General features: G+C 36.4%; 1 protein-coding gene across 3 annotated transcripts in view; it reads right to left on the bottom strand.

The window, feature by feature from the left end:
• CYL1 (alpha-N-acetylglucosaminidase family / NAGLU family) overlaps window positions 1-15126 on the bottom strand; it is a 256762-nt gene that overhangs the window by 101420 nt on the left and 140216 nt on the right. For all 3 annotated transcript variants that reach the window (XM_089988290.1, XM_089988292.1, XM_089988291.1), the window contains exon 10: window positions 5702-5819. In XM_089988290.1, the coding sequence (XP_089844416.1) occupies window positions 5702-5819 (118 nt within the window). The remainder of the gene's footprint in view (window positions 1-5701; window positions 5820-15126) is intronic.

The following is a 15126-nucleotide window of genomic DNA, read 5'->3' as shown; positions in this document are numbered from 1 at the left end:
CCAGATGTCTTGTTGAACTGTTAAAAAAAAAATCAAGTTGGGAATAAAGTTAACAGGGGTTTTATATTCGACTCTCAGGTTAATTTCAGAACCAGTGATATGTGATGATCAATATGATTTCACCTTTTTTGAGTTTTTTTTTTCATGAAGAAGCAGGTTTATGGGGGGGGTGGGGAGCTTGTGCTTATACTCTAAATCCATTGAACCACGGGTGCTGCACCTTCAACATATTTTTAAATACATCAGCATTTTATTTCTGTTTATATTTCATCATTTATGATATTCATCAGTGCCTATCGATTTCATTAATATACTAAGTCACGTTCATTACAAAAATATGCTGAATATTAGCAGGTTGGTGATGATTTGTTATTGAAACCTTGCTACAGAGAGTTATCAATAGCAAAGAGGAAATATCCATCTCTGGGTACTTTGTTTTCTCTGGTTTTACTGTAAAGGTAAGAAGGAAGCAAGGGTATCTGTTTCGTATTTATTGCTTAGTATTATTATTTTTTTTTCTTTGGGGTTTTGTCTCGTGTGTTCTACCATTTGTCATTCTTTCTCTCTGGAGGTGGTGTCCAAAGAAGTTTTGGAACTCTGGATCGAGTGCTGAAGGAAACCATTCGTTGGTGCTTTGAATTCGTATCATTATTTCTTTGATCTAATCCGTCTGCTGAACCTTTGAGGTGGGTTTCTGATATTCTAGTTATTTATTGGACTTTTTCCATTTGTCCCTGGTGAAGAGGGTGTCTTGGTTGAGTTCTGGATTGAATTCTGAAGGAAGCCATCTGTTGGTGTTTTAAACTTGGGTCGAGTTCAAAAGAAAACTTCTTGTTGGTTTTGGAGTTTTGCTTAGTAGAGACTATCTTATGGCAAAAGGGCGAAAAAGAGCAATACCCCATCCCCTCTTACCCAGTATCTTCATTTTGTTTAGCTATGAATTGCTCATCCAATCTGCAGAGAGTTAGTTGTTATAAAAAAAAAAATTGGGACATTGCATATCAATGACTCTGAACAGGTCCCTGATGAATCCATTGAAGGTAGGGCTGCTTCGCCATCGGCAAGCTACTGATGAGGAACTCTCAACATACGAGTATGGGCATTCAAGCCATGGCATATGAATGGTTCAATTGAAAAGATTTCTCGGCAAGCACCCAAGGCTGTGGATAGCCTTGCTTCTTGTTGTGTTATTTGGTGCATGTATGGTGATGGGCGATGGTGCCCTTATTCCTGCAATATCTGTTTTGTCATCTATGTCAGATTTGCAACTTCATATGATGGGGAGGATGTGACCCTTGGAGGTATCGTCTTGGTTGGACTATTTGCCCTCTGCCATTAACCACATTACTACCTTTCCATTCCACGGGCATAGTGGCAAACCACCAAGTTCCTGCTGTTGTCATCTGTTATGACATCGTGCATACTACTGCCACCCCTCAACTGTTTCCACTACAGCAACAGTAGCACCTTACCTTCACATCCACCTCTGCACCTATCACACATGTGCACCATGTCATAACGCCTTCATCCACCTTCACTACCAGCCTGTACCCTACTGTGAGCCCTTCACAGTGACTTACCGCCGCTGTAACTCACCGTATCACCTACCACGTAGAGTTCCAGCAACTCCACCACTGCTTCCACTCATACCTTTACCTTATAGCCCCTCCATACAGTGGCTAGACTTGGCATATATTCATCTCCAATTATCACCATCAGCCTTACCATTCACCATTCATTATGATTCACATAGTCTTTCCCTGTGAATGTCTGCCCCTCATCAAATATACCTCACTGATATACACTGCGTATAAGGATTCATTTCTTTATGCGTCTGTATTGCACTGCTTTAGTCAATTTATGGGGTCGGTTTACTTCTGCAAAAACCTCTCCATCACTCAGCCATACCATGTATCCATACCATCTACCACATCCCTTCACAACATTATATTTCCTACAAACATCACTGTAGCAGCACAGCACATTATCCTCTTGTGACACCCTCTGTTTGCACAAAACACTTCACCTGCAAACAGCACTATTTACCCTTACATGTCTATCACTCCACGCTCCACGGCCCAACACATCTCTGCAGCATTGCTGGTACCCCTTGTGCTTCAAAGGTATAGCAGCCCTAAGGTTGCTGTAGTTTTTCTTTACCCCATCTTCATAACCAAGCACCACTTTCTCTCCTTGCCATGTACCATTGGCATCTTAGAGGTGTATTACCATGCTTAGTCTAAATACAATATTTTTCATCAAACATAGATATCATAACATGCATTTTTTCCATTGGCCCTATGCATCTCACATGCATTCTGAATTCATTTCTCTCATTTGCTTAACATATCATACATGCATTCTTTCATCAGCACACCCATTTTAACATCCTTTTGTTATGTTGGATATGTCGCGGTGCGGCTAACTATATTTTTGCAGGAAATGTATGAAAAATGTTATTTCTTTTCGTAGCTTAGCAATTGTAATTTCAAGTTCGATTCAAGATGTAATAGCTAGGCATTAATGAGAATTTACATTTCCCGCACTAGATTAGAATGTATGAGCATGCATATTTTCTAGAATTACTTCTTTCATGTCATTTTTCTCTTTTATTCTAAAATTTCACAAATGAGAACACGAATGACATGTGCACCATTCTAATAAAAGGTGATTAAATCTTAAGTTGACAATTTGCATCAATGACCATAGTTAAGGTGCGAACAAAACTTATGATTTTCATTTTTTATGGAATAACATTGGATCCACACTGTATCTTTTTTCAAAATCATCATATTTTTCTAAATATTTTCCTCCTTTATCAGAGTTTAACTTAAAATTAACTCAAAATATATATCAATGGTTATAGTCAGGATATATTGAGAGTTAATTTCATTTTAAATTCTATAAAGGCACCAAAATGTGTTTCATTCTTCACTTAAATTTAAATATGATTATTATATAATACATTTTATGACCATAGTCAGAAATATATTATATCTTCAATCTTATTTCAATACATTTAAAGAATAAAATATGTTTTTCAAAAATCCAATTTCAAATTCTTTTAATTCATTCATCATTTATAACAGAATTGTATCATATTTTCAAAATTCTTTTTCAAAATCCAAGTGATTTTGAGATAATTCTTCAAATACCTTCTTCATTTCTCAAATCAATTCTTATTTTCAAACTCATCTTCTCAATTCTATCTCATTTCAAAATTCAATTTCAAAGTCCAATTTGACTTTGAAATTTCAAATTCACTTCTATATTCCAAATTCAATTTTCAATTTAAAATTTGATTTCAAAGTTCAATTCAACTTTGAAAATTCAAATTCATTTCCATTTTCAAGATTCGATTTTAAAATTCAATTCAATATCTCAGATCGTATTTCAAAGTTCAATTTAAAACTTTAGAATTTCCAGATTCATCTTCTGATTTCAAAATTCAGGTTTAAAATCAAGTTTATCCTTTATTTTTCAAAATCTCTAAAGTTCTGTCTAAAGATTGAGTCTTGATTCTCAATTCAAAATCAAGGTTTTGAGATTGATTCTAAATCTCAAAATTTGATTTTTCCTAAGTTTAAAGCCCACTTTTAAATTCAATCTGGATTTCCAAAATCCAAATCCAGCTTCAAAGTCCCATTTGGATTTTCAAAATCCAATTCCATCTTGGATTCTAGATTTAGAACTCAATTCCATCTTGGATTCTAGATTTAGAACTCAATTCCATCTTGGATTCTAGATTTAGAACTCAATTCCACCTTGGATTCAGATTTTCAAATCCAATCTCATCTTAGATTCCAGGTCGCAAAATCCAGTTCATATTGGATTTCAGATTTAAAATCCAATTCCATCTTGGATTCCAGACTTCGGATTCAATTCCATCTAGGATTCCAGATTTTGGATCAGATCCCATCTAAGATTCCGGATTTCAAAACCAATTCCATTTAGGATTCAAGATTTCAGATTCAAATCCATCTTGGATTTCCAGACTTCGGATCCAATTCCATCTAGGATTCCAGATTTCGGATCAAAATTTCATCTAGGATTCCAGATTTCAAATCCAGTTTCATTTCCAATTCCTATTTTTAAAAAAAAAAACATTTTCAAATCTAATTCTTAAAGTCTAAATCCAAATTCAATTCCTCTTTCAGGTTCTGAAATTAAGAATTTCTTTTTTAGAATCGATACATTCAAATTCAAAGTCCATTTTGACTTTAAAACTCTATTTTTCTCAAGATTCTATCTCAAGTTCCAAAAGTCTCCTTTTCTTTTCAATTCTTCAAAATTCAAAATCCATTTTCCAAAACTCTGATTATTCCAAGACTTGGAAATTCAAGTCTCTTCTTCCAGATCTATTTCAAGTTCTAAGTTAGATTCAAAATCTAACTTCTTCCAAGTCAATCTTCAACTTTCAAAAACCATTTTCTTCACTACATTATCCAATTTATTTCAAAATCGCTTGAAAAATCTCAAAATTTCTTAACTATCTTCTCAAAAGCATGCATCTCCGCATTTGTACTCGACCTAGTGTATATTTGAACCTATTAACGATAGAAGTCTACATTCTTAGTAATATCTCGATCCAACTCGAACATGAATCAAATTAAGACCCTACCCACTTTTTGTTCTAAGCATGTTAACCCATATGGGTTCACAATTTTCAGCCATACCTGAACCAAACTAGGTTTGGTTTGGGTCTATATGCTAGACCCAATTAAAAAATGGGTCTACTTAAGGCCCGAACCAATTTTCACCTATATGAGTATTCAAGTTTAGTCGTACCCAGACCCAAATCAAATTGGGTCAGGTATGGGTCTCCGACCCAAACCTTAACAGAACCAACCCAGTTACACTCTCGCACACATGGCCCAACCCATCTAGGTTGTCTTTAATGACCCATCTAAATTCCTGTTGTTGGAGAAGACAAATTCAGAAACAAAAATTTCTACTAAAAAAAATTAGAGTGAACAAGCCAAGAATAAAATATTAAAATTTGGAAACACTGCCATACATCCACACAAATAGTAGAATGCATCTCATCATGTCATTTAGTTACATTATGACCTCCATAAATAACGAAATTAGAAACACAGAGTAATATCCAATTCTGCTTGCTTCGACAACAAGTGAAAGGGTGTTCTGAAAGTCAACCACAAATGTTGAACGAAAACCAAGGTTGCCAGACTAGGAAGTGGAAGCGGGAAATGATATGGGAAGCAAAAGCGAGAAGCAATGCATTTTAAAATGTATAGGAAGCGGGAAGCAAGGAATTGAAATGGAACACAAATATAAACTAAAATAAAAGTGACTTCTTAAATTTTATGATTTTTTAGTGTAAGAATTAAATTTTTAACAAAATCTAAAAATGATGATTGCCAATTTAGAGAAAGCACATGAAAGTGAGTGAGAAGCGTGAGAGGAAACACACAAAAAACATGAAAAGTAGAGTAAGAAAACATATAAGAAGAATAGATGAAGCGTGTGGAAAGCATAGGAGAAGCGTGGGAGAATCGAGATTCCTATCAAGTTACGAAAGTGTGAAGTATCATTGCTTCTGAAGTGAGTTTCCGGGAAGTGAGCTTCCCACCTATCTAAGAAGCTTCAGGTAACTCTGACGAAAACTGGGTGGATGATATGACCTATTCAACAAAAAACTAGAAAACAAAAAAAAGCAAACTGTCTAAACATAGAATACCTGCATAAGCCAAACAGCATCTCTATCACCATTATGCATTGCTCTATAAACAGCAGCACCAAGCGAAGAAATGTATTTTGGGTCATGAGTAGGTGGGGAGTTCTCATTGAAGGTGTCACTGCAAGGAAACCATTGATACACAGATCTAAAAGATCACCATCTTTTCATACAAATTTAAAAGCAATATGTTTACAGATTCAGTTGGCATGCATATTTCGATAGTTAATCAAATACCAATAGAAGGAAACAATTTGCTAAAATATGAAAGCAGTGGCCCCAACAGACAGGAACTGCCGAATCCACAAAATAAAAAATGGTAGAAATAATACTTAACTAGAAATATGTAAGACTGCCTAGATGGGTCTACTCATATAATACATTAGATACAATGTACTGTGCGATTACAAATCACAAAATCTATCATTGGGCATTAGTCATTTACTATGACTGCTATATGTTGGTAAACTTAAAAAATCACTTGGCATAAATGGAAAAAATTGAAGAAACATTAACAGGAAACTAAGAATATTAAGAAATGTAGCAATATTCAGCAGCTTCTGGTACCATTGTTCAATCTAATCCAAGAGAGAGTCGATAAATGCAATAGGAAGAGAAGAGAGATTGAGTGAAGATGTAGAGAGAAAGAAGAAAGTTAAAGCAAAACTGAAGATGTAGGTAATCAGTCAACTCTTCTTTTCCTTTATTATTCTTGTAAATATGTGTACAAAACTTGACCGAATTACCCCTTATCAGGGTTCAGATTTACATCCATACCTAAAAGATCAATCGGTCAATATAAGTTAGACAACTATGAACATCTGCACTAGGTCTGTCTTCCTTTATATGCTCACCCTCATGTTGGGCTGAACACACCTAGCATTCCCCAACTTGCCAACAATATCTGCATACCTTGTCTTGTTAAATCTTTGGTTAGAATATCAACAATTGGCCTTGTGTTTTAACATGAAAATTTTTTAAGATTCCATTTTTAATTTTCTACTACACATAACAACAAATAGGGGTGAAAATAACATCACAATTTTGTTGAGTAAGTTGACCAAAAGAGATTAAATTCATAGCAAGGGAAAGAATAAGGTAAACTTCAGAAATATTCAACTTATTTTTTGAGTCAGAAGCAGATATGATAGAACCAATCTTTGATACATTCATTATAGACCCAATGACAATGTGAAATGCTCCACCACATGGACTACAATTGGTTAACAAGGACCCATCCCCTTAGTCTGAACCAACTTGAATTTATGTTAATAGTATTTGCAAAAAGCACTACTAGAAATAGAGGGAGCACGAGATGACTCAACAAGAGGAGAGGCAATTGAAATGGATGACTAAGCCAACATCTTGAGAATCTACTGCATCTCCTCTAATAACTAGGTGTGAGTTGTAACGACCCCAACTTATCCTCGTAAAAAGTAAAAAAAAAAAAATTAAAATAATTGCGGAAACAAAACTCAAGGATCCGAGGTCTCACAGATTTATAATATATCAAACCACAAGAGATAGTGCATTGAATCAACGAAGAATAATCACTTGAATAAATGTTATATAAGAAGAAATAATCAAATAGTCTGTCATAAGAAGTCACTCTTGTGAAAGTATCTCCGACAAGATACTAAGATCAAGACCTTAATATTCTTGATAATAAACCTGGCACAAAAGCACAATAAGAACACTTTAGAACACTTGTGCACAAAAGCACAACTCACAAATGCACAAAGGCATAAAAATAATGGAATCACTTTATTGAGCACTTGGGCTTTGACTCAAAGCCATGAAGAAATACAAAGGGGAGAGCCCCTATTTATAACACAAAGGGGGCCTTGGAGGGGCTCCACTCATAGACGTTGGAGCCCCTCCAATGGTCACAAATGTGACCGTTGGAGGGGCCCAACGTCTATTTGAGTGGGCCCCCCAAGGTACATTTTGGTACTTTAAATAAAAGAAAATAAAAAATGAAAAAGAAAGAAAAATAAAATAAATTTATAATCACATTCATAAAGTGAATGTGCGTAAAACAGAGGAAAAGACTAAACTACCCCTACGACTAAACAAATAGAAATATATATTTTATATATATAATAAGTAGATACATATACATATATATATTAATATATGTATATGTATTACCTTATATATATAAAATATATATATTACATTATATGATAAGTTCAAAATTTAACACCCCCCCTCAAACTTAGGGCAGGATGACCGAGAGTTTGCTAAGAAGGAAGTTGAAATGCGAAGCACACAAGGCTTTAGTGAAGAAATCCCCCAACTGATATTCGGACGTGACATATGGAAGGTCAATGATTCCTTTGAGGTACGCCTCCCGAACATAGTGACAATCCATCTCTATGTGTTTGGTCCGCTCATGAAAAGTGTGATTTTTAGCAATATAAATTGCACTTTTGTTGTCACAGCATAGCTTGGTAGGCCCTTCAATTGTGATCCCCATGTCTTCCAGCAACTGATGAATCCAAACAATTTCCATGGTAGTAGTCGCCATGGCACGATATTCGGCTTCAGTTGATGATAGAGACACATTTTGCTGCTTCTTGCATCTTCATGAAATCAATGAGTCTCCTAAGAATACACAAAAACCAGTGGTGGAGTGACGGTTATTTGGGTCACCTCCCCAATCAGAGTCAATATAAGCAATTAATTTTAACTCAGAAGAGGAAGACAGAAAAACTCCCTTATTAAGAGTGTGCTTTAGGTATCTTACGACACGTAAGATAGCACCCATGTGAACAGAAGTTGGTGCATGCTGAAACTGACTTGCCGTATGCGGAACATGTGAGATATCTGGTCTGGTAATACTTAGGTACATCAACGATCCTACTAGTTGCCTGTAGGGAGTAGGATCGGAGAGAAGAACACCATCATCAATCTTCATTTTAGTTCCTACTATAGCAGGAGTTTCACAAATTTTATCGTCTGTAATACCTAACCTGTCAATAATCTCATATGCAAGCTTAGTTTGAGACAAAAAATATCCTCTATGAGAGTATGCTACCTCAATACCCAAAAAATAAGTTAAGAAACCCAAGTCAGACATTTCAAACTTATCCTTTAAAATTGATTTTATGCTTTTAATCCCTTTAGAATCGCTTCCAGTTATAAGCATGTCATCCACATATAGTAGCAGAATAACAATCCCTGCATTAGATTTTCTAACAAACAAAGCAGTATCAGTAAAGCAGGATGAAAAATCATTTTCTAACATTACGGAGTTAAACCTATCATACCAAGCCTTGGGGGCTTGTTTCAAACCATAAAGTGTTTTTCGAAGGCGAAGCACTTTTCCTTTAGGAGACTCCATTCCAGGAGGGGCATCCATATATACTTCTTTGTTTAGATCTCCGTTAAAAAAAGCATTCTTAACATCCATCTGATAGATGTTTCACTTATTGATTGAGGCAACGGTTATAAGACATCGGACGGTGACCATCCGAGCTACAGGGGCAAAGGTCTCCTCATAAACAATTCCATATTTTTTACCATATCCTTTTACAACTAAACGGGCCTTGTATCTCTCAAGGGACCCATCATTCTTAGTCTTGACCTTAAATAGTTATCCACACCCTATTGCTTTCTTGTCTTTAGGGAGGTCTTGAAACTCCCATGTCTTAGCTTTCCTAAGAGTTTCAAGTTCATTATTCATAGCGACTATCCATTCCGGACATTTTCGTGCTTCCTCGAAGTTCCTAGGTTCTATGTAAGAGTGAATGACGCTTAGACAGACTCTATATTTAGGTGAAAAAGACTCGTATGAGATGAACCTAGAAGGGGGTTTTCTTGGTCTTTCGGTCCTACGAAGCTTTTCCTCACTCTGAGGAGTAGTCTCACTATCATCATATCTTTCGAGGGCACTTCTGAAAGTATTCCTATCTCTATGAGAGTAGGTTATGAGATCTTTATGCGGTTCTTCATTGATATGTTGATGAAGCGTTGAGGACTCAGAATGAGTTTCATTATTACTTAAGTCATTTTGATTTGATTCATCATCACTAGTATCATCATCTTCAGTCAATAAATCAAACAGAAAGAAATAGTCTATATTCTCGTCATTAGATTCAAGTTTTTTGAAACCACTAATATTTTTCAAGAGGCTTACATTTCTGGAAACATATAGTTTATCACTTTTAATATCATAACAACGAAAGCCTTTTTGAGTTTCATAATAACCAAAAATGGCACAAGGAATGACCTTAGGGGAGAGTTTGTCATTTTTATCAGTAAGGACAAAACATTTATATCAAAAAGCCCTTAACCTGCTATAATCAGGTTCTTTTTCGTATAATTTTTCAAATGGGGAAATCTTGTTCAAGTTTTTAGATGGAAGTCTATTTATTAGATAGACAGATGTAAGGGCTGCCTCAGCCCAAAGTTTTTTCGGAATATTTTGTTAAATGAACAAAGTTCGTGTTGTTTTAATAATATGCCTATGTTTTCGTTCAGCCAACCCATTTTGTTGGGGGGTTTTAGGACAAGACTTTTGATGGAGAATACCGTGATTTTCAAGATAACTTTTGAATTCATTGGAAAGATATTCGCCACCCGAATCGGTTCTAAGAATTTTTAAATTTCCATTGAATTGATTTAAAACCATCATATGGAATGTTTTAAAAGTTTAGAAAACTTCAATGTTTATGTTTAAGAAAGTATATCTAACTAAATCTAGTGAAATCGTCCACAAAGATAACATGGTATGAGAAACCTCCCTTAGATATCACCGGAGCCGGACCCCATACATCGGAGTGAACAATTTCAAAAGATTTTGTTGTAAACATGGATCTTTGAGAAAAAGAAAGACTTTTCATTTTCCCAAGAATACATTCATTACAAACAAAATTTTCATTACAAAGATGCTTAATAAAAGGCAAATAAGAGATTTCAACAATATTGGGATGACCCAATCTCTTATGCCATACATGAATATCTTTGTTTTGAGCAACATTACAAAAATTGATTATTGGGAATTTTGAGAAAATCAACATAGTAGAGGTCTTCTCTCCTAGAGCCTTCCCCAATCAACTTCACGGACTGGCGATCCTGTATCCAACATTTATCATAAAAGAATTTTATATTGCAACCATAGTCCGAGAGTTGAGAAATGGAAAGTAAATTTAAGTTTAGTTTTGGTATAAGACGAATTTTTGGAATAAAGAAGTCTTGTTTTTCAAAATTTCTCATTCCTTTAATTTCAAGAGGTGTTTCATCCGCCGTTGAGACAAAAGATGGAAGAAAATTTTTAGAATAATCAGAAAGAAAACAAGGACTTGGAGTCATATAAAACGAAGCACCGGAATCTAGGAGCCAAGATGTCTTACCGAGAGAGGAGGAGGATGACATAGCGGTTCCAGAAATGCCTCCTTTGAGAAAAGGTTGAAGAGCATCCATAGTTTGTTGAAGCGAAACAGACTCATTTTGTAACGACCCCAACTCGTACCTTTGAAAAATGCAGAATTTTTTTTTTAGTTGCGGAAAACTTCCCAGAGACCTAGGGTCCTTACAGTTCCAATTTCAGTTGGATAACTAAACACTACAAACAAACTTACATTTATCATACATAACCAACCAACTAAACTCTTTTATTAATAAATCAATAAGAGTCTCATACTCAATATCCAACGTGAAATAACAACTTGCAGGAAATAAGAAGAACTAAAAGAAAACAAAAGTAGAGCCACTATGTCCGTAAGTGAAGCCGTCTGAAACAAATGTGACCCTTGTATCCCCTCAGAAGCGAGTCGATTTCACTGATTACCTGTGTCTGGGAAAAACCAATAAAAAAAGAGGGTCAGAAATCCGAAGAATTCTACGTACAGGTTTCCCTAATGAATCAAATAAGAAAAAAAGCATAAAGGAGATCCATGTAATATTTTAGAATGATACAATTATAACCAAATTATAAGGCAATTAACCATTCATGCAAAAAATAAAATAAACATTAAGCATGAGAGAACACTAAGTAAGTAACAGTGATTATAATTTAATCAATAAGGGCATTTAAATGCAAAAGAAATCAACATCATGCAATGATCAACATAAAACAACCAAGTGAATAGGTAAACATGCATGAACTAATGCATAGCAAGAATATGGATGATTTATGTACGATGCATGAACACTTATTATCTTTTATTTAAGTTTTTCTCTTTCCATATGCATGTCCTATTAAATACACGTAATCCTTAAGTTTCTCTTTTTAATTTACCATTGCCCGCGGATACACCAAACGGGTATAGTCTCCGAGGTCAAGTAGGGTTCCCGGGGTAGCTTAACACACAATTTGTATTTTATTACCGGGTTCCAAACTTAGCCCTCGACTGATATCAGGAAACAACACCATCCATCGGAACCTTGGAAAACAGCATCCAAAGTCGGGGACACCATGGAAAACAGCATCCACTGGCGCCACTTTATTGGTATACCAAAATAACAACAGTTGTGTCAAAACACACCACCCCCAAGAAAAGTGGCGGACTCTCCCTAAAACCGTGGCCAGGAGAAGAACCTCAATATCGGGTTCAGGGGCAACAACACGCACACGGAGTTTTTCTATCCTCACGGTTTTCCCCAAAACCGCAACATCCAAGATTCTCACTCTAAAGCAGGGACATCAAGGAGAAAAATGAATTACAACGTTCTTTACTTTCTTTTATCTGATTATTAATTCATCTCTTTTACAGTTGCAAATCAACATGTAAAAATTTTAATAACATAAGCTTGCAAAACAGCATGCCAAGCTTTTAACAGGACTATAATCCGTAGCAACAAAGAACAGTGCAGTAAAAACCATAACATCACCTCTGATTTGCGCAATGCATCAAAAATAACTAAAAGAGAGAATAATCGGTTCTCGAGGGCCACCCGGCCCCTGATGATCCAATTGACCATCAATGCCCTCATAAGCCAAAAAAAATCATAAAGAGTATGCCACTTATGCATTCTTTTCATGCACTTTTCAATGCACATTCATCTGTGACAAAAATCAATAATATTTAAATGCATGAGCACGAGTTCCCACACCAACATGCAATGCATACTTTCATTCATTGCACAATTCCTGACAAATGCATCATTCTAACTATAACATGTGAACAATCATGCAAAACTCATAAATTTCAGTTAATGCAAGTATTCCTGTCATAAACACGCTTCACTCACATATTCATACCATATGCTAACCCTTATACACTACACATTTTAGTCAAGTATGCGAGTATTCAAGTGATAACATACGTGACCTACTCATAAGTTAAATGTATAAGTACACCAATGTTACCTTCAACATATTCTGTCAAGTAACAATCCCATTCCTTAACATGTACTCAAATACACCCTCTTAACATGAACTAAAATTCAAAAGAAAAGCACACCACACGTATCTTTGAATTAACATCACCTTTTTCTTTTTTCTTTTTTATTACAGGTGGAATCTGCCAGCACTTGGCAAGTGCTGCCAGACCCACAGAAAACTAGGTATTTCCCAGCCGATGCCCACTCTACTCGGTTCAGCAGGCATGTGTGGTTTCATGTTTATGTGGTTCTGTTGGCTTGCAGATGTCAAAGGATGTGTAGTTCAGTCATTCTCTGATCTTCATAGTTGAGCTCAAATGTTACCATAGTATAGACTGATATTAACACTAAAATGACTCTAATGACCAGAAATTCATTAAAAATGTCACTAGGCCTACAACCATGCTGGATGGTGAGTAAGAAATGCTCCATTCCTATTCAAGAAACTCCAACCTCATATGTTCTTTGCGAGAATACAAATAGTGAGACCAATAGAATTTAAAGAACAATTAATACAAGCATAATCAAAGTTTCATCCATGATTCATGCATACACAAACAAAACAGCATCATTCAAGTGTCCTTCAACAGGATATTTCAGAAAATCCCAAAATAAACAAGAACAAACATATAATAACCTATATTTTCCATGTAATAGAATTCTGTTGGGAGTAGAAATGACCTACACAGAAATCTTTGTTGCTAGGCACATAAAATCGAAAATACCACCATGAACCCAAGCCTTACAAAAACCCCAGTACTATGTATGGCTGAAGCAAACTTGTCACCAAGACTTACAATGATATACAGTTGGTGCACATGATGCCTAGTTAAATCATGAGAAAATCACATTCTTAACATGCATTGAAATACACACAGTTAATGAAATCTGGAAATTAAGGGAACACCACAGGTATCTCAAAAAAAATTCGAACAAGTGGCCCAGCCAAAACTGGGTCTAGCACACAGCCAGACCCACCCAGCCGACCCCAGTTGGCTGGGTCAGGTACTCAGCCCAGCCGACTGAATACCTGGGCCCTAATCATGAAAATAGAAAAAAAATTTAACTCTGTTAAAAAAAATTACATCTACATCTAATTTATTACACAGCAACCTTCAAGAGGATGAGAATACATGGATTTCATCCATGGATCTTAGGGTAAACGTCTAGATTTACTCATCCCTATGCTTTTACACCAAAATACTTACATGGAAATCGAACCCATGTTCTTATTCCTTACTTAACTCAAAGAAAAACCTGTACCTTTGAATCTGTGTTTGGGGTTGCTGCCGTGAGAGAAAGAGGTCGTTGATGGCCCTGTTGGCTGGGAACAGCGGCTAGGGCTGGCGTCGATGGTTGTCGCACACAAGGGAAAGGACAGGAGAAGGGGGCTGCCGTAGCCTGCGGTGGCTGCAGCCTTCCGGCGACCTTCAGCCCTCCGCTGCACGCCCACACGAGAGAGAGAGGGAGAGAGAGAGAGAGACGAGGGAAGAGAGAAACGAGGGAGACGAGGGAAGAGGGTGAGACCCCCTCTTCCACCTCCCTTTTATCGCCGAAACCCCCCTCTTGCCGAGAGGCGCAGGGTTTCGGTTACGCCTGCTGTAACCGACCCCCCCCCCTCTTCTCCCTTTTAGAAACAACAGGAATCGTGCCCTAGGCACGATTCTTGCCCTAGGCACGATTCTTGCCCTAGGCACGATTCTTGCTTTTCCCCTCTTTTTTTAAAACTGCAACCCGATATCGGGTTTTAAAAACCCTACCGGGTTACGGATCTGGGTCGGGTCCGACCCGGGTCTAAGAGCTTCTTTTTTTTTTCTGTTACTTAACCGTAACAGGGCGTGGCCCGGGTCTGCGTTCGGGTCCCAGTTGCAGTGTGAAGTCGTGGTTTGCCCGCAGTTTGGATTCGTACGTCTTAACTGCAAGGTGGATCCACAAGTTGGATCCAACTGTGGATCCCCACACTAAAATTTATTATTATTATTATTATTATTATTATTATATTTATATATATATATATATATATATTATTTCTTTTTTATATATATATGATGTTAACTATATATATGCCCCCTTTATGGGTCCTGGATCCGAAATACGGA

Source organism: Nuphar pumila, chromosome 15 (genome assembly GCF_984573655.1).
Source record: "Nuphar pumila chromosome 15, dmNupPumi1.hap1.1, whole genome shotgun sequence".
NCBI classification, from domain to species: Eukaryota; Viridiplantae; Streptophyta; class Magnoliopsida; order Nymphaeales; family Nymphaeaceae; genus Nuphar; species Nuphar pumila.
Note: the sequence above shows the minus strand (reverse complement) of the source record. Positions and strands in the feature narration are given on the sequence as shown.